Genomic DNA, 25388 nt, shown 5'->3' with positions numbered 1-25388 from the left:
TTTAAAATAATCATAATAACCCATTATATATTGGCATAATGTTTTTATTAAAATATTTTCTGGAACAAAAAATAATTTAGTAAGAAGTATTTAGTATTGTTTTATATTTTTGGCATAGTAATTTTTAGCTTAGTAGCTGGGCTCTCATCTTCATTCAGTCTGTTGCGATAGTATGTATCATGTCGCCTCCGAAAAACTCTGTTGTAACAAATTTGTGAGAAAGGCAAATAGCATCTGAGTATTTACCATGAAAACCATTTTGACCATTTCACCTCCCAAGAGGTCTTAGGCATGCCCATGGGTTCTTAGTTTACATTTTGAGAACTGGCTACTCTAAAGTTTGCAATACATATTTTTAACTTATCACAGTGTATGTTTAAATGACATTATTGCATTTCAGTTATAAGACCCTCATCATCTAATATGGCCATGTAAGCCTTCCTGTCATTTGTGCTATGGCTACCATATAATGTACTTCTATTTTATTAATGCCACAATTTTTTATTTTTACTTTAAATAATGATCTTTTAAAGAAATTTGAAAGTTAGAAAGATTTTGTTTTTCTTAATAACACACATGCTTACCATTTCTGACATTCTTCATTTCTTTGTGTAGATCCAACTTTCCATCTGGTATAATTTCCTTTTCCCTGAAGAATTTCCTTTAACAATTCTCTTATTGCAGGTCTGCTGATGATGAATTCTTCTGGATTTTGTTTTTATGAAAACATTTTATTTCAGCTTCATTTTTTGAAGGATATTTTCACTAGCTACAGAATTTGAGGCTTATACTTTCTTCCAGCCCTTTTAAAATGTTGTTTGTCTTCTGGTCTGGGTAGTTTCTGACAATAATTCAGCACTGATTCTTATCTTTGTTCTTTTTTTCCAAATATGTCTTTTCTCTCTGATTTTCAAATTTTCTCTTTATCACTGGTTTTCAGCAATTTGATCATGAGCCTTGGAGTGGTGGTGGCAGCAGGGGTTTGTGTGTGTGTGCATGTGTGTGTGTGTATTTATCTTCTTGGAGTTTGTAGAGCTTTTTGACCTAGGTATTTATAGTTTTCAGAAAATTTGGAAAACATTCGGCCATTATTTCCTCAAATATTTTTGTCCTTCTCCTTTTTTTTATGACACTGCAAAACCTTAATATTAGAACCTTTGCTGTTGTACCATAGGTTACCAAGGTGCTTTTCAATTTCTTTTTTAGTTAAAAAAAAATTTCTAGGCTCACCAATCTTTACTACTACAATTTCTAATATGCTGTGAATCTCAAGTAGTGAAGTTGTACAAGTATGATATTGTATGTTTTATCCCTGAAGTTCATTTGGTTCTTCTTTAGTCTTCCATTTCTCTCTTCTCAATGTCCTTGTATCAAATCCTTTAATGCAGTTTACTAGTTCCATCATCTCTGCCATTTCTAAGCCTCCTTCCATTGACTGAGTTTTCTTTAGGGGTTACATTTTTGTGCTCCTTATTACGTCTGGCCATTTTTGACTGGATGCTGGACATTGAGATGTTACATATTTGAGTGTCTTGATGTTGTAAGGTAGTTACTTGTGGATTAGCTTGGTATCTTTGAGACCTGTTTTCAAGCTTTGCTAGAGTGAGTCTTCATTACCTTCACTCCAGGCATAGTTAAGCCCTACCTCTAATGTATGGCCCCTCTGGTGTCTCCCCTGAATGCTCCAGCTGGTTGCCAGTGACCCTCCAATCTAGTTAGTTTGTGTTCATAATGTATCTCCACCCTCTGTCAGTTCTAGAAATTGTTCAGCTAACAGCTCTGCCATCGCTCTTTGCCAGGGTTTGTGGAGTGTTCCTTGATGCCTGTACAGCCTATTCTCAGCAAAGACAAAGATCCCCATGTAGATTTCTGGATCTCTATGTCTGCATAGCTCACTTTATTCCACAAACCTGCTTTACAGTTTCTAGCTTTCTCAGCCTTCCCGAGTTCTGATCACTTTCTCAACTCACAAAGGCTGCCAGGCTCTGTTCCGTTTTCATGTTTTTTCTCATTGTCTGAAAATTGCCTTTGGGTACAATGCCTTGACAATCAGAGGGCTCACCTTATTTGTTTCCGTTCTTTCAAGGATCAGAGTCTTATGATACCTGTTGTCTGAGGTCTGAATGCAGTTATTTCATATATTTTGTCTAGGTTTTTAGATATAAGAAGCTAAGTCTGGTTTTTATTATTCTCTCACGGTTGGAGGTAGAAGTCAGTTTTCAGTTTTTAAGTATTTTTTAGTTCATGACAATCTTGGTTTTCTTGACCATTAATGGCCCAAAATGCATGACAGTGGAATACTTTGGTGAAACCATCCCCACGTGATGTCTTTTATTCAGTCTTCCTGAATGACGCACGAGATGGCTGGTAGAACTAGAACTTCAGTTGTGGCTGTAAAATATTATCTCTCCATATGAAACTGACTGCCGTACATGAGGAGTTCTACTTCTGTGATCTCTAAACCACTATGCTTTATGCTTTAGATCCCAGATTCTGAGACAAATCTCACTTCTAATTAAAAAACAAATCACCAGGTGCTTTTGTAAACTATATTTGTTTTTCTCAGTCCACATATCTCATCTGGTGTATAAACCCTTGCATCTTCAGATATCACCCCCGGAGCAGATGACTTACGGTTCAAACATGGGTTGAGATGTCTCAAGATGCCAATATAACAAATGCTGGGAAAAGTCAGATGGCATTCTACACGTGAAATTCCATGGTTGAAGGATGAAGTGAGCTACTGGTTTCTGGATCTCTTATTGTCAAGAATTAAGCAGGCTGGCCAGGATGGCTCATGCCTGTAATCCCAGCACTTTGGGAAGTTGAGGCGGGAGATCACTTGTGGCCAGAGTTTGAGACCAGCCTGGGCAACATAATGAAGTCTGCTCATCTCTACTAAAATAAATAAATAAAATTAGCCAGGCATGGTGGTGTGTGTTTGTAGCTCCAGCTACTTGGGAGGATTGCTTGAGCCTAGGAGTTCAAGGCTGCAGTGGGCTGTGATCATGTCAATGCATTCCAGCCTGGGCAACACAGCAAGATTCTGTCTCTAAAAATAAAATAAACCAGTCCAGCGTGGTGGTGGCTCATACCTGTAATTCCAGCACTTTGGGAGGCCGAGGCAGGTGGATCACGAGGTCAGGAGATTGAGACCATCCTGGCTAACAAGGTGAAACCCTGACTCTACTAAAAATACAGAAAAATTAGCCGGGTATGGTGGTGGGCACCTGTAGTCCCAGCTACTCGGGAGGCTGAGGCAGAAGAATGGCGTGAACCTGGGAGGTGGAGCTTGCAGTGAGCCGAGATCGCACCACTGCACTCGAGTCTGGGTGACAGAGCGAGACTCCGTCTAAAAGTAAAATAAAATAAAGTAAAATAAAATAAAATAAAATAAAATAAAATAAAATAAAATAAAGTAGGAGTGGTCTATCACCACTTGAAGTTTCTTGCTAGAAGTAAACCAGATTATATATTGATCTGACATGGGGAAGGGGTTGAAACTGAAGATAAACTTAAGGACCCTAAGGTCTCAGTACTTTAAATTTCCTTTTTCAAAAAATATTAGTTAAGTTTCAAATTGAAGCAAAGAACTGCAAGTGGTGACTAAGGCTTTTGTTTTCGCCATCAGTCTGTAAGTTTGGCCAGTATAACATGGTTGGGGGCTGTAGGAAGAAAGAATTTAGCAGAAAGAGAACTAGGGTTGTATAAGCACAGGGCCATGGGTGGATATTTTATCATATGATCTGTGGGGATTGTGACTTGAGCACAATTCTACAGATAGATTATTTTGTAGTTGGGTACCAAAGTCCTCAAGACATAGCTATTTTAGTAGTCACTAAAGAATTTTTATTTTTCTGAGCAGTGCATAGAATTGGATCTGATTGTATTTTTCCTTTTTAGTAAACAAGTCCATAGACATTAACCCCAAAACAGAATGACATTTAAATGCTAAAAGATATGTTACGGTCTGTGGCATCCTTGGCTTTCTGGAATTATAATGATCAAAAGTTTCAGACAATGAAACTGGTAAAAAGAATGAAGTAGATCAGTAGATCTGTGTGTTCTAACAGGGGGAGTGGCCCAGAAAATATACTTAAGTTAAAAAAAAAAAAAGCATGATCTACAATGATATATACAATGATTAGGATAATTCAATTTTTGTATTAAAAAGCTTTATATACAGGTATAGATGGTATATAGGTAGAGGTATATAAAATATAAATAATACATATGTTGGTATATGAATAGGAAAAATCTGGAAAGATACAACTATCAATGAACTATTTAGTGGCTACTTCTGAGGAGTTCACCTTGCGAGGAGGAAGGATATTTATCTTTTACATTATCTACTTCTCTGAGGTAGCAATTTAAAAAGTTAAGCTCTATTGCACACTTTCTATGTGCCCGACACTGTGCTAAGCCTTCTAAATACTTAGCATTGTCTTAGCCCTCATAACCCCATGGCTTCCCTAGGATTTCTATTATATGTTGGAGGTGCTTACAGGTTGCAGGTTGCCAGGAAAGGAGATCCAGGTACTTGCCTTGAGCTGTGTTTGCATATGAACCACACCATTGTTATCCAGGAGTGTTTATTTAGGATGACTTGTGGGGGCAGGGGTGGGGAGTTGCCAAGCAATCCCCTGCTGTTACCACTGCTCACAACAGTCCAAAGAAGGAAGTGCTATTATTATTCCCTATTATTTCTAAGTGAAGTAACCGAGGCACAGAGAGGTTAAGCAATTTGCCCAATGTCACATAGCTAGTAAATAGGTGGACTCACCTTATTTGTTTCTCTTTTCTCATGGCTCAGAGTCCTGTGCTGTCCATTGTCCAATGTCTAAAATCAGTAGTCTAGATTTTTAGATATTAGAGGCTAAGTCTAGTTTTTACTATATCATGGTTTGAGACGGAAATCTATTTATTTATTTATTTTTTAGACAGAGTCTCTCTGTAGCCCAGGCTGGAGTGCAGTGGCACGATCTCAGCTCACTGCAATCTATCTGGCCCCCACCCCTGCCACTGGGTTCAAGCAATTCTCCTGCCTCAGCCTCCTGAGTAGATGAGATTACAGGTGCGTGCCACAACAGCTAGCTAATTTTTGTATTTTTAGTAGAGACGGCATTTCGTCTAGTTGGCTAGGCTGGTCTCGAACTCCTGACCTCAAGTGAGAATTCTATGTTGAATCCCTATCCGTTAAGATGCATAGTTTAGGCTCCTAATTTGAATTTGTTACAACAAGACAATATTACTCTCGTAATTTTTATAAAAATTCAAAAGTTCAAATGGCCAATAAAAATGTGATCTTAATACATTCTAGAGACACGGAGATTAAAAAAAAACTTAGTTGGACTATATTATCAATGGTGAATGTGGATAACAAATGAGAACAAGCATCTAACGTGTTCGGAGCTGTATGTTTCACCAGAGATTAATTTATGTGACTGCCTTATTTTACTTTTCATTTTTTAACAGGAGAGATTTACACATAGTGTTTTGGCATCATGGAACGCGTAGGTTGTACTTTAACGTCAACTTACGCCCACCCTAGACCAACACCAACCAACTTTCTACCAGCCATCAGTACCATGGCCTCAAGCTACAGGGACCGCTTTCCCCACTCCAATTTGACCCATAGCCTGAGCCTTCCTTGGAGACCCAGCACATACTACAAAGTGGCCTCCAGTTACCCAAGCGTGGCCCCGTACTGCACCAGATCACAGAGGGTGTCCGAGAATGCCATGCTTCCCTTTGTTTCCAACAGAACTACCTCCTTCACAAGATACACGCCAGACGACTGGTACAGGTCCAATTTAACCAACTATCAAGAGTCCAACACTTCCCGACATAATTCGGAGAAACTAAGAGTAGATACATCTCGCCTGATTCAAGACAAATATCAACAAACAAGAAAAACCCAGGCAGACACAACCCAAAATCTGGGAGAACGTGTCAATGACATAGGGTTTTGGAAATCTGAAATCATTCATGAGTTGGATGAAATGATTGGAGAGACAAATGCACTTATTGATGTGAAGAAAAGACTAGAGCGGGCTTTGATGGAGACTGAAGCCCCTCTTCAGGTAAGACCTTATGATAGAAGGCACTGCAGTTTTATGATTGCAACCCACTGGTTGAGTTACTGTGGTTATTTATATATTGAATTATGTTTTAATTCTCTGTAGAAGCCAACCCCCATCAATAAATCTGCGACTGGTTTCAGCAATGGCAAAACCACTGTCTATTTTTTTTTATGCGTTATACACTGTAAGAACAACCACTTTAAGAAATAATTCTGAATGCAAAGCAAAGAAGGCCAATTACAGAGACACCATTAGGATACACAATGTTTTGAGGTGAACATGCCATCTGTATTCTGCCATTCTCACATTGCTATAAAGAAATACCTGAGGCTCAGTAATTTATAAAGAAAAGAGGTTTAATTGGCACCTGGTTCTACAGGCTGTACAGGAAACAGTGGCTTCTGCTTCTGGGGAGCCCTCAGGAAGCTTCCAATCACGGTGGAAGGCAAAGGAGGAGCAGGTATCTTGAAGGGTCCAGGGACAAGAGAGAAAGGGGGAAGGTGCCACACACTTTTAAACAACCAGATCTCCAGAGAACTCATTCACTATCCTGAGAACAGCGCCGAGTGGATGGTGCTAAACCATTCATGAGGGATCTACCCCCACGATCCAATCACCTCCCACCAGGCCCCACTCCCAACATTGGGGATTACAATTTGAATTGAGATTTGTGCAGGGACACAGATCCAAACCATATTACCATCTTACGTCTTAAATAGGCTGCTTCATCACTGCTGTCCCTAAATTAAAATAAACAATATTTGATTATTTATACAACCAAAAACTTTATTTTACAACCAAAACTTTATTTATACAACCAAAAACTTAATTTTTTTAGTCTGTATCATGAAACGCCTCCTATGTATATGTTATGATTCCCTTTCAAGACGTAGTGACATCATCAAATGAGCCCATCTTAGGACATGGAATTTGCTTGACTAAGTAGAAAAATGGGGCTGAGATTAGGCCAGTTGCCATAGTAATGTAGGGAGCATCTCAGTTGGTTACTGGCCTCTGACCAGGCTTCTGAATGGGCTCAAGTCACCTCTAACCCTCAGGCTATGCGATGGGCCCTCCAACCCCTCTCCACCCTCCTCCATTGAAAGAAGACATTCCATGTTTGAAGATGTGCAAATTATAGAAATTATTTTAGAAGTGTACATTTTGATGAGCACAGCTAGCACCATTTTTCTTCATGTTTGCATGACTTACTCCTATGTGATGAGCACTTCCCGTAGGTCTCTACTATGGCGCCGGTAGTAGAAGAGTTTAGAGAATCAAGGAACTGGAAGTCTGGTGGGTGGAGGAGTTTCTTGGGGCACCCTGCGCACTGTCACTTCCTATTGCAACCCCTCCCCACTATACAGAAACACACACAGAGGCACACAATCCCCAGGAATCCTGAGAACAGTTGATAGTTCACTAATGACCTTTTTGAATTAGTTCATCATAAAATTTTGTTTAGAATCAGAAGGGCTTCTACACCTTCCCTGAGCCTCAGATTCCTCTGAAATATTGATTTATTCTACAGTTCATCCTACCCCCGACTGCCTTTAAGAATTGAAAATATCCTTAAAATGATAGCTACTTTCTTAATTTCCAGTGGAGATTCAGTTTCTTCTCTTAGTAACCCTTTCAGTGATGACTACTTTCAGAAAGATGGTTCTAATTGGAATTTTTTCTGCAGCTTTTGTCCAGATGTTCTTGTGTGTTTGAAAATTTATTGTCAACACAGTATTGGAAAGTCCTTTTTATAATGAGTCACATGAACAGATAAGCTTCCAAAGAGAAAATACAGGCAATCAACAAATATAAGAAAAAATGTTAAGGCTTAATGATAAAATACAAATTAGATCAATGAAATAACTACCTTTGGCCTATCAAACTTGCAATAATGAAAATGCGTAACATTTACAGCTGCCATAGGAGCAGAAAATGGACACTTTCATATATTACTGGTGGGGCTATGGATTGGTAGAAATTTCCTGGAAAGCAGTTTGGTAATATATATTAGGATAAACAGAGTTCCCCTCTACCCTTTAATTCTTCTTCTGGTAAGTGATACTATTAAACAATTAGAGATTCGCTCAAAGATTTTGTTCAATGATAGTATATCTGGATTATAGTATACATACCATTATATTTTATGCTTTTAAAAATTTAATATTATTTGGGAGTCCTATGTGATGAAATAGTCTTTGAAAAAAGCATTTTAACTGCTGCATAATGTTCTTTCATACATAATTTATTGTTAGAAATGTAAGCTGTTTTCCATTAGAGCCACTAGCATACTTTATCTCAAAGAATATTTCATGATTTGGGTCTACTATTTAATGTCAATACTAAAAAGCATAATATAAAGCTGTAAGAACATTATAACCTCTATCTTGTTAAAACAAACAAACAAACAAAGTAGTAATAGGAGTATGGCTAAATCATATTTTCTACTTTTCTGTATTTTTTCTCTTTGGTGAGTAAAGGCATATTATTCTGATAATTGGGAAAACAATAAATTACACTTTAAAAATAATCACTGGAACTTTTGGCAACACAAATATTTTGATGTTTTTAGAGATAATCATTCATTTCTACCTATTCTTCTCAGTAGAAAATGTTTAGAAATAATATCTTGAAGACTTGTGTCTCATGTTATTGAACTGTCTCACCTGAAGAAACTAATGCGAACTAATGCCCTCAGATGCTAATTTGTGGGGATCAAGTAAATGCCATCTGCTTCGTTTTGTCAAATTTCCAAATTAGGAATATTTTCAAACTATTTTGAAGAGCTACCTCTTTAACTTTGAACTAGTAGCAGAGATTCATTTAGTTGTTACAGTCTGTTTCAGGCTAGATTTTTACAAAAGGGCTAGAAAAGTTGGTATTGGAAGTATCTATTGCCTTATTTTTGAAACAAATTATTAGAGCTGCTAGTCACGGATTGTCAGTTTTTATTAGTGCTTTCCATTATCTGTGTATCTGTAGGTAGCCCGGGAATGTCTATTTCATCGAGAAAAGAGAATGGGAATCGATCTAGTTCACGATGAAGTCGAAACACAACTGCTGACGGTAAATATGGGGGAAATGCATCAGTCACAAGCAGCTTAGTTGTAAATGTGTGTTGAATATGTAGAAGTAAAAAAGGATGTTACATAAAATGACTTATAAGTAAAGCATTATCATATCAGATGTTGACAGCATTTAGCAAAGACATGTTTTTCTTGGTTATAATATATATTCATTGAGATATGAAAAATGCAAACAAGAGTAAATAAAGATAAAAATCACTTGAAGCTCTATTAGACAGAAACCACTATTAATTTTGGAGTATTTCAGTTTTTTTATTAATCATGCTTTTTTTCCTACCATTCCGTTGCATCTTTTTATTAATCATTCTTAGATAGGCACCACCTAACTCATACAATGATGCTCAGATATGTCTTCAAGACTCGAATCATTGTATTTATAAATTTGAATAGTGTATACTCATCTAAAATCATATTGGGGTAATTTTTACCATATCATTAGATATGCCTTTTTTTTTTTTTTTTTTTTTTAAAGACGGAGTCTTGCTCTTATTGCCCAGTCTGGAGTGTGATGGCATGATCTCAGCTCACTGCAACCTCCGCCTCCGAGGTTCAAGCGATTCTCCTGCCTAGCCTCCCAAGTAGCTGGGATTGCAGGCACCTGCCACCATGTCTGGCTAATTTATATATTTTTAGTAGAGATGGGATTTCACCATGTTGGCCAGGCTGGTCTTGAACTCCCGACCTCATGATCTGCCTGCCTCAGCCTCCCAAAGTGCTGGGATTACAGACGTGAGCCACCACACCCGGCCTAGATATTCTTTTAAGACATGATTTTTAATGGCAATTCAGTGTTCTACAATGTAAAGGTGCTATCTTTTTTTTTTTTTTCAATCAATCCTCTCTTATATAGTTAGACTGTTTCCCTATTCCACTCCTTTGTTTTCCTATTTTAATAGCACGGCAGTATACAAAAATATTATTGATAACTGTAGGTACTTCTGATTGTTTCCTTAGAATATATTTTGGGAAGTGTAATTGATATGCCAAAGATTCTATGCATTTGAAAGCTTTTGATATATAGCCAAATTGCCATCCAGAAACTCACAGTTGCATCTGCACTACTCTGCTGATTCTCACACTAATCTGTCTTCCACCTTCCACCAATTAAATCTAGTTTAGTTCTAATTTCTCTGATCTTTACTTCTTAGACTTGTTACCACAGATCTCCATCATTTCTTAAGACTTCAGGGATCATGTACCTGGAGCCCTTCCCAATCTCTTTTTTCAGCCCAGGCACTTTATAAAGCATTAGTTCTGCATTCCTAAGTACTTGCCAAACATTTTTTAGTTTGGTAACTTTTTTTTTTTTTTTTTCTGGTTCACATTCATAAAGCCTGTTTAGCCTATTGCCTGTCCCTTTCTATTGATGGTACCAGTGTTCCTTCATCACGATGGCTTGCTGCCTGTTGTCTCCCAAACTCCTTTCATCAATTTCCAGCTCTTTAAAAAAAGTATCTGGTTAATAGGAAATTCCAAAGCACCTTTCCTTCCCCAAGTTTCCCTTGGATCTGTCCTATACATTCTCACGAGTTTCACCCTCTGCTACAAATTCTTCCTTGACTCCCTAATTTCTGCAGGAGAAAAACCCACTAAGGCCTCCCTTGACTGACTCCCTTATTTCTCAGCTTCACTTCCATCTGAATCACAGAATTTCCACTGCAGTGAATCCATCTTCTCTGTCCCTGCACAAGCTTTGCAGTTTCCTACCTCTTTGCCTTTTTTTAAATTGGTCCTTGGTGAGAATTGAGTCCTTGGTAGGAAAGTAAGTATGACAAGGTAGCAGCCCAGTCCTCAGAGTAATTTTATCCCCACATGGCATCAACGCTCTGCTTTAACATCACTTAAATTTTCTTAGTGACCCATAACATTAAAGATGACAAGCAGACTTTTTTTCTTTGCTCTCTTCTTTCCTCTACTGTCTGCTTCTCTGAGAGAACTCTGAGTAGAAATAATATACTCAGGAAAGCTTTGGCTACTACCGAAAGGTTTTGTAAATCTACTGTAAAAATTACTGTCCCTGTGGCTGGACAGGAGTGGTTAGAAATAGAACATTCTGCACTGGACTGTGATCATGCCAATGCATTCCAGCCTGGGCAACACAGCAAGATTTATTTTTATGCCTCTAAAAATAAAATAAACCAGTCTGGCGTGGTGGCTCAAGCCTGTAATCCCAGCACTTTGGGAGGCCGAAATGGGCAGATCACGAGGTCAGGAGATCAAGACCATTCTGGCTAACACGGTGAAACCCCGTCTCTACTAAAAAAAACACAAAAAACTAGCCGGGCATGGTGGCGGGCGCCTGTAGTCCCAGCTACTCAGGAGGTTGAGGCAGGAGAATGGCGTAAACCTGGGAGGCGGAGCTTGCAGTGAGCTGAGATTCGGCCACTGCACTCCAGCCTGGGCAACAGAGTGAGACTCCATCTCAAAAAAAAAAAAAAAAAAAAAAAAAAAAAAAAAAGAGATAGAACATTCTGAATGAAATAGTTTTGCAGTGATTGGTCTCCGCTCTTCTCTTTCTTCTTTCCCAGCCTTTGATGAATCTCACAAGCCTTAAAATAATCTGTCATCTACTTTGCCATCCTAACTGGATAGGAATTTACCATCGTCTCTCCCTTGGCCTTTTGTTCTCACTAATCCTGAGATGTTCTGTATGAAATAAATTATAAGGCAGTTCTAACAGCTGAACTTCATCAGCTTGCCCACAAACACACTATGATATTTCCAACAGATATTTTGTTGGTACTTGGCTACATTTAGTGTTTCCATTACTTGAGTAGCGGCTCTCAAACCTAGCTACATGTTAGAATCACTTGGCAAAGGTTTTAAAAATATCAATGGCTGGGTCCCACACCCAGAGATGCTGATTCAAATCTGCCGTGGGGACTAGGCATTGATCTTTTTAAAATATCCCCCAACTAATCTTAATGACTAGGCAGAGTTAAGAACAAGTGTCTCAGAAACTCGAAATACTGCTGAAAGAAATTAAAGATGATCTAAATAAATGGGCATATCATGTCTATGGATGGGAACATCCATAAACGTGGATGTTCGTGTTAAGATGGCAATATTTCTCAACTTGATTCATAGACTCAGCACAATTCCTGTCAAAATCCCAGCTGACTTCTTTGTAAAAATTGGTGAACTGATCCTAAAATTCATATAGAAATTCAAAGGATAGCGAATAGCCGAAATAATATTGAAAAAGAAGAAAGTTGGAGGACTCACACCTCCTGATTTCAACACTTACTGTAAAGCTGCAATGTGTAAGACAGTGTAGTACCTGCAAAATAATAGACACAATTTGAGAGTTGAGAAATAAACCATCACATTTACCATCTATTGATCTTTGACAATGGTGCCAAGGCAATGCAATGGCAAGAGTGTCTTCAACAAATGGTATTTGGACAACTGGATGTCCACATGAAAAAGAATGAAGTTGGATTCCTACACCACAACATACAAAATAGTTAAGTCAAAAGGGATCAAAGACCTACACATAAGAGCTAAAACTGTAAGACTTTTAGAAAAGAACATAGGCATGAATATTCATGACCTTGGAATAAGCAACAGTTTTTTAGATGTGATATCAAAAGCACAAACAACACAAGGAAAAGCAGATAAACTGGACATCATCAAAATTAAAAATGTGGTATGTTTTGAAGAACATTAGCAACAAAGTGAAAAGAGTTGTGTCTAGAATATATAAATAATTCTCACAATTAAAAAAAAATCAACCCAATTAAAAATGGGCAAAGATCTCACAATGAAATATGACGGATAGTTATAATAGAAAATAGAGAAAATAACAAGTTGGCTGGAATGTGGGAGGAATTAGAACCCTCATACATTGCTGATGGGAGTGCAAAATGAGGCAGATCCTTTGGAAAATGGTTAAGCATGAATGACCCTGTATGATCCACAGGATCCAGTAGTTCTACTCCCAAGTGTCAGCCCAGGAGAAAAGAAAGCATATGCCCAAACAAAAATTTGTGCACGGATATTTATAACACCATTATTCATAGCAGCCAAACAGTAGAAACAACCCAAATGTCTATCAACTGATGAATGGATAAGTAAAATGTAAGATAGCCGTACAATAGGTTATTCTGCCAAAAAAACAAGTAATGACGTGCAGATCCGTTGCTATAACATGGATGAATATTGAAAACATTATGCTGCATGAAAGAAACCAATCACAAAGGACCACATATGGTAATTCCATTTATATGAAATTTCCAGAATAGGGAAATCTATAGAGACTATAAGTAGATTTGTGGTTGCTTATTATGAAAGGAGACTTGGGGGATTGGAAATTGTGGGTGACAGCTAATGGGCACAGGATTCATGATTTCTTTGGAAGGTGATGGAAATGTTTTAAATTTGATTCCGGTGATGATTATACAACTCTGTGAATATACTAAAAGTCATCAAACTGCACATTTTAAACAAGTGAATTATATGGTCTATGAATTATATCTCAACAAAGCTGTTTCTTAAAAACAAGAACCACTGCATTAGAGGTTTCTGGTTTCTAGGTCAGTAGCAGGGGGGGCTTTATCTCAAAAACCTGAATGTGCAATTAGAGTAACGGTTCATGAATTGAGAGAGGTGCTTCGGTCATTGCCAATCAATTCAAGTAGTGAATGTATTCTGTGGCTTACTCAAGGTAGTGACATTGGCATATGTTTTATTTTTTTACCAAAATAGGTCTTAATTTTTAGAATAATTAAATGTGTATTAGCCAAGGAAAGAAGTAGCCTTAAAAGGCCTACTTTTGAAAAACATGGATGCAATGAAATATTTTCTTACAAATTCTGTTGAATTCTGTTGGCTATTATATTCCATCAGTGATAGTTGGTAAATTCTTACAGAATGGCTTCTGTTGGGGAGTCAATCATGCTACTATCTTCTTAGCACTCCCAGACCGTGCTGACTCCTTGGACTTTGGAGCCAAATGAACCTGCAAAGTCATCTACCCTGCAGCCTGCCCTGGTCCGGCTCTGGGATGGGGGCTGAGACAGCTGCTCAGAACTCAGGCTGAGGCTCTGGGCCTGGCCCCAGCTGGCCAGTTTCCTTCCCACAAGAGGCTTTTCCTTCCTCTGTGTTGCAGAAGCAGAAAGCAAAAATACTCCAGCCTCAGAGGTTTGTTGAGAATGCAGTCAATGAGTTCCAGAGATGGCAGACCTGCTGCTGGAGAGATGTTTCAGCATTTCAGCCCAGTCCAGCCCAAGGACAGGACTGAATAGAAACCCTGCAACCAGCACGCAGCCCAGTCCAGCCCAAGGGGCTTCTCCTCTAAGACAGGACTGAATAGCAATCAGCACGGAAAGAGGATCTGGGTGGGCTCTGACCCTCAGCAATAAGAACTACCCTCCTCACCTAGGTTTCTGCCTCTAAGCAGGTTGTGGGACCAGAAGCTTCTCACCTGCAGCCATGCCAGAAAGGGTAGCTGATAGGTCACCTTGGCCGAACTCAGGCACAAATACTGAGAATGCAGATCTCTAATGAAAGGAAATGCCTCTTCCCACTAAACTCAAGGATGAGTGAGAAGACAAGAATATTTGGTGAATCTATCATTAAAAAGCATTGTATATGGAAACGAAATGTCTGTACCTACATGTGGTATTCGCTTATTAGCTAGATTCAATTCAGGCTTGCAGCTTGATTTTGAAGATTTGATTTCAGTAGCCCGTTCACCTGTGAGGCTGGCAGTTTACCCACTTTCCCAAAACTTAAAAAGACTCAGTTAACACAGGTAAATAGAACCACATACAAAGCCTCAACCTGTGGGAGCAGGGTCTGAGTTTAACAAGGACATCCGAGTAATGATTTTATATCCACAATTCAGACCACAGCGCAGGGTCAGCACTCGTCCATATTTGTGGCTTAAACTCATAATGTTCCTGTGACATGGTGCATATTCCTTAGCTGAGAGTACAGCAGAGCCCACATCTTACATGAGGATTCAGTTCTAAAGTCATGAAAATCACCCACGTTACAAAATTACGAGACCTAATGCTTACTGAGCACTTAGCATGTGCTGGGCACATAATTATCTACCCAACAGCCTGGAAAGATGGGTATTATTACCATTAGTTCATAACTTGCCTCTGGTCAGGTTTAGCGAGTAGCAAAGATGTTCGAACGGGGGCTGTCTGATGCTGAAGCCTATGGCTTTTGTGAACATTTTAATTTTGTAAAAAATGTGTATGTATTCATGGGGTACAAGTGCAGTTTTGCTTCATTGATATATTGCACTGTGGTAAAATCAGGACCTTCAGAGCATCTATCACTGGAGCAATGCACATTGTAACCACCAAGCAACATCCCAACATCCCACTCTCCTCCCTCCCCTCCTTCGAGTCCCACTGTTCATCATTGCACACTCTCAAGGCATGTGTTTTCAACCACTGTTCCAGCCAAGACCTGGCAGTGTACACGAGCAGGGATTTTCACTTGAGGTGATGGGAAGTAAAAGGCTTTGAAGCCTCTATTCTACCTCCCCAAGTCCCACCTCCCAAGAGATGAACTGTAATAACAGATGCTTCATGAATGTTTCAGCCGCTCAAATAGTAGGATGCATTCAAGGTTCTTCAAGCAACTGGACATGATTCCATGTCTTGTTTTCATCCGAAGCCCCACAAAAGGAACTGCATTTTAATCACTTTGGCCATTGCAATCTGAGAATCTCAATGAAGTCAGTGTGACCCTGTAACTCATGGGGCCTGTAATTTCTCCCTAAGTCCAGGATCTGGAAATGTTGGACCCACCTTCCAGGGTCCTAAATGTGCATTTCACTTCCTTAGGTGTGAAGCAGCAGTCAGAGATCTAGTTAGATGAAGGCTCTTCCTACGCTTCTGCTTTCTGTGTGTATCCACCACCTTCTTGCAAACTTTCTTCTCATGGGCAGGTGAGGGAAAGGTTTGTCCTGCTTTTGCTCTACTGTGGTATTTCAAGGCCACCTCCATGTATGGGTACAGAGGGATGGATAAGTTAGCACTGGGGACAGTGCCAGAGACCTTTGGCTTTGGGCTTTTTGTATTCTCATGAACCCTTCTGCTCCCAACCATCTGACATTCATCATATGACATTATTTAAATTCACATATAGAAATTATTGTTGTAGAAATTTTTTACAGCAAGAATCCCACTAAATGCATTTTTTTTTTTCACACTAAAAGTCCTAAGACTTTCCACTCTGTGCTTTGTGTACACAAAGGATGGAAACACAATTTGGGGTTTTAAATGGTCCTTTCTAAGCAGAACTCCGTGCATCTTTTGTTAAAACCTCATCAAAGTACACACAGGCACACACATACATGAGGCATTGAGAAAGATAAAAACTAAACACATAAATTCTAAGACTGATGCACAACCCACTCTGAGGCTGGAAAATCTTGCCTGCTTGTCAAGGCAGGGAGAATGTTGGTGTCAGTATGTGAAGGGAATTTAGCTCTTCCTTTATTCCACTAATTCAGATACCAAACCACCAGGCAGTAGGGTGATCACTCTAGACACATTTGATATTTTTATGTTAAACGATTAAACAATAAAAGAAGATGACTACATAGGTGAGTAATACTTCATATTGGAGTGGTGAAGGCCTTTATTATCTAAATGACAAAGGCAGAAACCAAAAGGAGACACCTTTGATAGATTCGACATCAGAGAAATCAGAAACATCTATCTCAAAAGCACCATGCACATGCATAAAAGCAAAGGCAACTTGATAAAAAATTGTGACATGTATGATAAAAACGATTGAATTTTAAGCATGCTTATAACGCTCACACATGAAAAAGAAAAAATAAATGACAGAAAAAGCGGACAAGCACATGAACAGGCAGTTCACACAAGCAAAAAAGGCAATGACGAACAAATGAATACTCATAATATCAGCTTGCAAATTTAGGCAGGTTTGCTGTTTTTGGTGGGTTGCTGGGGATGTGGCTCCATCACATTGGTGAAGATGGAAACGAGTGACAGCGGCCACTTGCTGGGCAAGACAAGAAAACACATGTTCATTTGTTGTTGTAAATGCGTATCACTTTTCTGAAGGGCAATTTGGCTGTACTTGTCAAAACCTTGGAAAAAAGGCATACTCTTCGGTGGTGTCTAAATATTGATCAAGGTCATTCATCACAGTGTCTTTTAATGTCATGGGAAAACGTTCAAGTTGAAAATGCCCCAAACCAGTGTGTATAGTATGACAACTTTTTGGCTGAGAAAATGATAACAGTAACGATGTGCACTTTTGAAATATCTTGGTGCTATTTTGAGTTCCCACATTTCCTAATGTGCATAGAAATTTCAAGGGGGAAATAAATGTTGATTTAATAGTCTGACATGTTATGGGCTAGTGGATACGTCCTAGCAGCATCAAAAGGCAATGTGTGTGGTCCAGTAGAGAGGCCTGGCTAGCACAGGTGTTTGTATAAGCACAGACGCTGGGCTGCAGTACACAAGCAGGACGGGAGGGCGACCTCCCAGGGTGGAAGTCAGCCTCCATGTTTGGCCCCAAGCACTGTCTTCTGGAGGATACATGTACTGCCAGAGAGAAGCTTCTTTTGATTATGCTTTTTTCCTCCCTGACTTACTTTGTCTTGGAAGCATAGCTATTATAGAAGAAGCTATGCATTTAAATTTGACCTTGTATATTACCAGAATTTTGATTTTTTAAAATTTCTGTTTTAAATAAGGACAGGGATAAAAAGAGAGAAAAATCCTAAAATTTTAACCATGTCCCCACTTGTTCCATAATATAATTTCCCCATAGACCTATAAAGGCTGCATCTTAGCGTGATCTTTAGATTGCAGTATCACAGAGCGTGTAGATAAATAAGTGGATGCAAAATTGTTTTCTTGTTTAACGTCACAGTATTTTAAGAAACAAAATTTTCCTTCATTGATGTTTTGTTACATTGCTGATTTTGAGTGTTATATTCAATAACGAAAACATTAATGTGTTTTTTTTTCCCAATTGAGTAGGAAGTTGATACTATTCTGTGTTGTCAAGAAAGAATGAAGCTACATTTGGATAAGGCTATTGCCCAACTTGCGTAAGAGCTTTATGTCTCTATACAATTCAAAATCTATCGTTGAACTATACTTTCATGCCTCTCATTCAAATTTCTCTTAATTTCTTATAAGGACACACACACACGCATATACGCATTTTTTATTCAAAAGCTAAGATGATTACTTGATACCCCAGGTACTCTGATGTGATTCTTACACGTTGTACGCCTGTATCAAAATATCACATGTACCCCGTAAATGTATGTACCCACTATGTACCAGTAAACATTTTTAAAAATAATACAAACAGACACTTTGGGAAATTAAGGCAGGAAAATCGCTTGAGCCCAGGAGTTCAAGGCCAGCCTGGGCAATATAACGAGACCTCATCTCTACAGTTAAAAAATAAAAATTAGCCAGGCATGGTGGTGGGTGCCTGTGGTCCTAGCTACTTAGGAGGTTGAAGTGGGAGGATTGCTTAAGCCCAAGATGTTGAGGCTTTGAGGCTGCAGTGATGGGCTCTGGTTATGCTACTGCACTCCAGCCTGGGCAACAGAGAGAGACTCGGTCTCAAAAAAAATACTTTTTAAAAAAATAAGCACATGGAGTACTTGCTTTAATTTTTTATTTAAATAAATAATTCTGAGATGCAGAAGAATTTCTGCCTTCACTTGAATGTAACTAAGATTTCTTTTAATTCAAAAGACTGGCATTTTTTTATACAAGAGATGACTTATAGTTGTTCAGCTTTAACATTTGAAAAGTAATACTTGAGTGTTTATTTTCCATACCTCCTTAAAGATCCAGTCTCTGCGACCGGGCGCGGTGGCTCACACCTGTAATCCCAGCACTTTGGGAGGCCAAGGTGGGCGGATCACGAGGTCAGGAGATCGAGACCATCCTGGCTAACACAATGAAACCCCATCTCTACTAAAAATACAAAAAATTAGCCGGGTGCGGTGGCGGGCGCCTGTCCTCCCAGCTACTCGGGAGACTGAGGCAGGAGAATGGCGTGAATCCAGGAAGCGGAGCTTGCAGTGAGCTGAGATCACGCCACTGCACTCCAGCCTGGGCCAGAGAGCGAGACTCCGTCTCAAAAAAAAAAAAAAAAAAAAAAAAAAAAATAGATCTGTCCTCTGCAGTGATTACACGCTTGCAATGCTCCCTGCATGCCACAGCATTGTAATTGTTAACCCATCCTATTCCTCACTAGAATACACATTCCTCCAGGGAATGGGCTCTCTTTTCTTGGCGATAGTAGATACTTAATATTTATGGTTGGGGGTGGGATGAGGAGTGAGAAGGGGTAAGAATAATAATAAAGAAGGTCTCAGGCAATGATCACAGCTGTCAGCATAGGAAAAGTATTGGCTGAGACTGTTGGTTAACATTAAGTAGAAAGATCAGTGCCATTTGCTTATGGCCACAGAAGGAAGTAGTGTCGAATATGCCACCCAATAGGAGAAGTGGTTATGTGTGTTATAAAAGCGTCCGTGCTGCCCATTTCATTTGCCCACCCTGTGCGTCAGGATCAACACCACGAAGATTGGCGAGGTTTGTATGCTGAAATTCTCTCGAGCGGTGACTGGAAGGGTTTTTTAATTTGGAAATTGGTGAGGATAAGCAAAAAAGTAGTTGAGGATGACTGCATATGGTTTCTGCTCCCTAGGAATTTTAGAAACATGTTTAAGAGTGGTTGGAAGCATTGATTCTAGTTCCTAATTCACATTTTATTTCGTAGTCTAAAATTTGCTGCCCATCTTTTGCGTTCTTGGCCTAGAATGTTCTACCATGGAACGGCCTCATCTGATATAAATCCCTGTTACAAATCGCCTCAATACTGGCTGTATTGCAGACCTTTGCAGAAAGTTCTGTGTGTATGTACCTGTTTGGAATCTTTGTTATTGATCCTTTAAAGAACTTGGCTTTCCTTTAATACACAGTGGGTAAAATGCCTACCTCACTTCCTGGGATGGCTTCTCCAGGATTTGTGGGGGACCACTGTGCTCTGTCCAGGGCAGGTGACTAGAAGAGAGTTTATCAACTACACTTGTTTCAGAAGGAGCAATGAAACCCTCAGCTTGGATCTCAGCTTAAAATAGAATTTCATTAGGCACTCACAGGGCAGCCAAGGTCTTCCCATCTTGGGCTGTAAGACGTGTTGATGGGACGCTGCCGTAAATGCCTGCCCAAGCAGACTCTGAGGCCAGATCAGAGGGGATCAGGGCAGCCTCAGTTCTAAAGTCATAAAAATCACCCATGTTACGATATTGTGAGACCTAATGCTTACTGAGCACTTAGCATCTGCTAGGCACCTAATTATCTACCCAACAGCCTGGAAAGACGGGTATTATTACCATTAGTTCATAACTTGCCTCTGGTCAGGTTTAGCAAGTAGCAAAGATGTTTGAACTGGGGCTGTCTGATGCTGAAGCATATGGCTTTTGTTAAGATTTTAATTTCGTTAAAAATGTGTATATATTCATGGGATACAAGTGCAGTTTTGCTTCATCGATATATTGCACTGTGGTGAAATCAGGACCTTCAGAGCATCTATGACTGGAGCAACGCACATTGTAACCATCAAGAAACCTTCCAACATCCCACCTTTCTCCCACCCCTCCTTTGAGTCCCACTGTTCATCATTCCACACTCTCAAGGCATATGTTTTCTACCACTGTTCCAGCCAAGACCTGGGAGTGTGCACGAGCAGGGATTTTCACTTGAGGTGATGGGAAATAAAAGGCTGTAAAGTCTCTATTCCACCTCCCCAAGTCCCACCTCCCAAGAGGTGAACTGTAACAACAGATGCTTCATGAACGTTTCAGCCCCTTCGCTAACAGGGTCTCAGCTTAAGACAGGAAGCTTGTGGGACATCTTGGTCCCAGACCAAAGGAGAAAGGCCTTCTAGTCCTAGAATTTCAACATAATCACCTAAGGCAAGAGCCTCAGCACAGAAGTAGCAAGGGAAGGGAGCTTTTTCATTTTTCATCCTTCGCGCTTGTATACTCTTTTAGAATTCACAAAGTGCAGATCATTTGCATGCTGCTACTCTCATTTACACTTTACAAATAAGAAAAACAGCTTTGGGAGGTCAAGCGATTTGCTTGAAAGCACAGGCTAAGTGGAGGGGAACCTGCAGCTAGAATGGACTCATTCCATTCAATGCAGCCTTTACTGAGTGAATGGCTTTGCTCTACCAAAACCGTTCTTAGGTGCTGAGAAAACAGAGAAATTCCCAAGCTCATTCAGCTATCCTACTTTTTAAAATACTAGTTATCTGCCAGTGGCTCTCCATTTTTTATCTCCAGCCTAGACGTCTCTTTCAAATTCCAACAACCTCCTTCACATCTCCCATGTAGATGTTCAGTGAACACTCAAGTTTACTATGTCAACTGAACTTCCATCTTCTCCCCTAGCTTCTCCCTCCCCAGCCACCCCCCCTCCTTAGTTGATGGAATTCCATTATTCCAATGACTCAAGCTCTTTTTTTTTTTTTTTTTCTCACTGATGTTCAATTTAATAGGATATTCTCTTGGTTCTATCTTCAAACCATATCCAGAATCTGAATACTTCTTGCTTCCTTCACTTTCATCCTCTTGGTCCAAGCTACCTTCATCTCTCACCTGAGTAACTGCAGTGGCCCCCCTAATGGTCTTCCTGCCCCCGGCAGTCTGTTCTCAGCCCAGCATCAGAATGAGGTCCTTTTAAATTGTAAGTCAATGGCCTCTAATTTTACTCGAAGGAAAACCTGACTCATTCCCATGTCCATTAGGGCCCTGCATGATCTGATTCCCCCTTTTTTATGTCTTTGCTCAGTGTCACCTGGTGAGACCTATTCTGGCCATCTTCTTTAAAATCATAACTACAGTCCTGGTCTCTTTTTTCCTGCTTTGCTTTTTAGCATTGTTCTTCAAACCACACAAATTGTCCATTCACTGGATGTGCTGTCTCCTCCCAGAAGCATGTCGGCTCCTTAGAGAAGAGATGTTGGTGTTGTCCACTGATGCATCCCAGGCTCACAGAATGGTGTCTGCCATATAGGAGGCACTCAAAAATTATTTGTCGAATGAAGTATTCCATGTGGCTCACCTGTCACCCATGCCTGCCCGCAGGGTCTGTGTGTGGTAATAAGCTGTGGGTCCCCCGTCTGTCTGGCAGTGCAGGCAAGACCATGCATCTCAGAGCTCACCGAGGCCTCTTCCTTCCAGCAGGGTGACTGCTGGAGTGTGTGAGCCTGGGGGGACCATCAATTCCTGATCTGTGTTGAGGCCCTCTCTCACTCCTGTCCTGGAGGTTAATTTTGACCTTTGGTTTTTATCTCTTGGCAAACTTCTGAGCTGTAGCATGACCACAAACCGAGGTTACCAACGGATGGCAGGAGGCTTGGCTATAAAGGTCTCATGATTTCTTGGGGATTTATATTCAAATAACGGAGAAAATGGGAGCTGAGATGTAGAAGAGAAAAAGGAAAAGGAAAAGGAAGGAATGGAAGGCACAGATGTGGACAGATTACTTTGAACCTGTGTCCTGTCTGGAAGACTGTGTGTGTGTTAGGAAGATGGGCCCCAGCTGGGGCTGCAGATCCCGGACCCCTGTTTATCTTCACCTGCTCTCCGCACTTCCATCCCACCCGATGAAAGGAGAAGTGTAGACATGGTGGGAGTTAGGGTCCCAGTGACGTAGATGTGTGGCCATATCCAAAGAGTGCTTGTTTTGACTGAGAAATTGAACATTGTGTGAAGAGGGAGAGATGGTGAGAGCAACAGTGAGAGAGGTCCTAATATGGAAGGGCACTCATGTGTCCTTGCAGGACATTGCCACCTGAGTGTGAAGCTCCACTTCCTGACTCTGTGTTGCAGAGCTGACAGAGCGTCCCAGCATGAGCTGGAGAAGGACCTGAGTGACAAACAGACAGCTTACCGGATTGACGACAAATGCCACCACCTGCGCAACACGTCAGACGGTGTCGGCTACTTCCGCGGAGTGGAGAGGGTTGATGCAACGTAAGTCAGGCACACGCCACTGCTGTGATTTTGATGTCATTTAACTCTTTCTCCTTTCAAAAGGACACAGCTTACAGGTTAAAACGGAAAGCGTGGTAAGATATCTGAAGGTGAGAAACACACCCAGCTTTTAACAAGTCTCCAGGAAGCAAGCATGTTCTTGTGGTCAGATCTTGATAATTACATCCTGAATTCTTTTATAAAGGAATATTTGTCGTTTATATTTTCTAACTATGAAAATAACCCTACCTGATGCAGAAGTCCTAGAAAAACACAGACAAGGCTGGGCACGGTGGCCCACACCTGTAATTCCTGCACTTTGGGAGGCTGAGGCGGGAGGATCAGTTGAGGTCAGGAGTTCGAGACCAGCCTGACCAACATGGTGAAACCCTGTCTCTACTAAAAATACAAAAGTTAGCCAGGCGTGGTGGTGGGCACCTGTAATCCCAGCTACTCAGGAGGCTGAGGCAGGAGAATCACTTGAACCTGGGAGGAGAGGTTGCAGTGAGCCGAGATTGTGCCACTGCACTCCAGCCTGGGTGACAGAGGGAGACTCTGTCTCAGAAAAAAAAAAAAAAAAAAAGAGAGAGAGAGAAACACAGACAAGCCACACGTGGCCATTGTATAGCATGCCCTGGATGCTGTGGGATACAGGTTGAAAATAGTTCGATGCCTTTCCTACCACAGCTTGCTCCACTTACCCCATCAGTGGTTTCTTTGCCAGGCCCCTGGATGCAATTTTGGGCAAGATCCATGGTCTCTTCCAGCCCACTCCCTTAAAAATTTTAACTTGATTGAGGTGAAATTCACGTACCATACAATGCACCCAGTTGAAAGTTGAAATATAGCCTGTCTGAGTTTTCAGTAACATTGTTTGTAAAATAAATATTCTACTTTAACATGAATTTGCCTGGTATATGGATTACTTTTTTGAATGTACCACAATCAACCTTTTTGGTTTCAACTTCTGAGCATTTAGATTGTTTCTCATTTTTCAGGGATCAGCATAAATATGGCTGAAATGAATGTCCTCACACATACATCCTTGGATACATTGTTTCCTTATAATACATTTCTAGAAGTAGAATTTCTGGGCTTTCCACATTTGAATGACAGTCTCTTGGTTTGTGCTACCTTTTTACCCTCCAGGAAGGTTGTACTAATTTAACATTCTCATCTGTAGGATACGAGAGAAACTTTTTCTAAATATGCTCTCCAGCCTTGCTAATGATCTTTCTCTCTACTCGTGCTAATATTTCCTTAGTAGGCTGCTTTCATTAATGCTTCTTTGATTACCCTTGAGGTTGAATATTTTGTCATATGCTTATCGATGTGATATGTGACACATTTATAATGAACCTACACATTCACGTCATTCATTAATCCTTTTGCCCCCTGAAACTGGCAGAAGAACTAGCTTATGCTTTAGATACATAGAAAATGGATTAGCAGTAAAATAAGAAAGAATTAAGAAAAGTTTAAAATAAGCCTCACTCTGATATTTATATAATGAAGCTAGGATCAGCGACCTGGGGGTTTCTCTCTCACAGGATACATGGTTGCCTAGCGATCCTGTAGGCTGATTCATCACTCTCAGGGTTGTCTGCTCCTGCTTCTCTTTTTCAGTGTCTCAGTGCCCGAGTCCTGGGCCAAATTTACAGATGACAATATTCTCTGCTCCCAGAGTGAGCGGGCAGCTTCCGCTAAGCTAAGAGACGACACTGAAAACCTCTTGGTTGTGACTGCCAATGAGATGTGGAATCAATTCAACAAAGTGAACTTGTGTTTCACCAATCGCATTGCTGAGACTGCAGATGCTAAGAATAAGATTCAGATGCACTTAGCAAAGGTAAATCAACCACCAGTGGTACCTCTTAGCTGACCTGGACAGAGTGGTGTGCTCTGGGACCACAAATCTCTCACCACTCCCAGAGAGGCACCATAGGCATGTGACAGCTTGGCCACACAGAGCAAGAAAAATTTAAAACAGCACAAAGCATGCCATTTATTTCAGCCAGGTAGCCAGGTGTCAAAATGAAATTGGAATCCGCTGGTATTTGGAACACAAAGAAGGCACTATGCAATGAAAGGTTCTTAGTCTTTAATAGAAACAAAAATATTATTATTAAAGTTTAATGCATCACTGTATATAACTAGGAAGTGAATTTATTATTAGAACATATGGCAGAAATGTCT

The 25388-nt window shown here is 40.2% G+C and overlaps 1 protein-coding gene across 1 annotated transcript in view; it reads left to right on the top strand.

Moving 5' to 3' along the window:
• Positions 1 to 5396: 5396 nt before the first annotated feature.
• TEKT3 (tektin 3) overlaps positions 5397 to 25388 on the top strand; it is a 28071-nt gene continuing 8079 nt past the window's right edge. Inside the window, exons 1-5 of the mRNA XM_008010436.3 lie at positions 5397 to 6083; positions 9066 to 9149; positions 18157 to 18227; positions 23049 to 23192; positions 24819 to 25041. Of these exons, the coding sequence (XP_008008627.3) occupies positions 5505 to 6083; positions 9066 to 9149; positions 18157 to 18227; positions 23049 to 23192; positions 24819 to 25041 (1101 nt within the window). The 5' untranslated portion in view covers positions 5397 to 5504. The remainder of the gene's footprint in view (positions 6084 to 9065; positions 9150 to 18156; positions 18228 to 23048; positions 23193 to 24818; positions 25042 to 25388) is intronic.

The sequence above is a fragment of the Chlorocebus sabaeus genome, chromosome 16 (assembly GCF_047675955.1).
Source record: "Chlorocebus sabaeus isolate Y175 chromosome 16, mChlSab1.0.hap1, whole genome shotgun sequence".
Taxonomy (NCBI): Eukaryota; Metazoa; Chordata; class Mammalia; order Primates; family Cercopithecidae; genus Chlorocebus; species Chlorocebus sabaeus.
The sequence above is the reverse complement of the archived record's forward strand: the minus strand, read 5'-3'. Positions and strand labels throughout refer to the sequence as shown.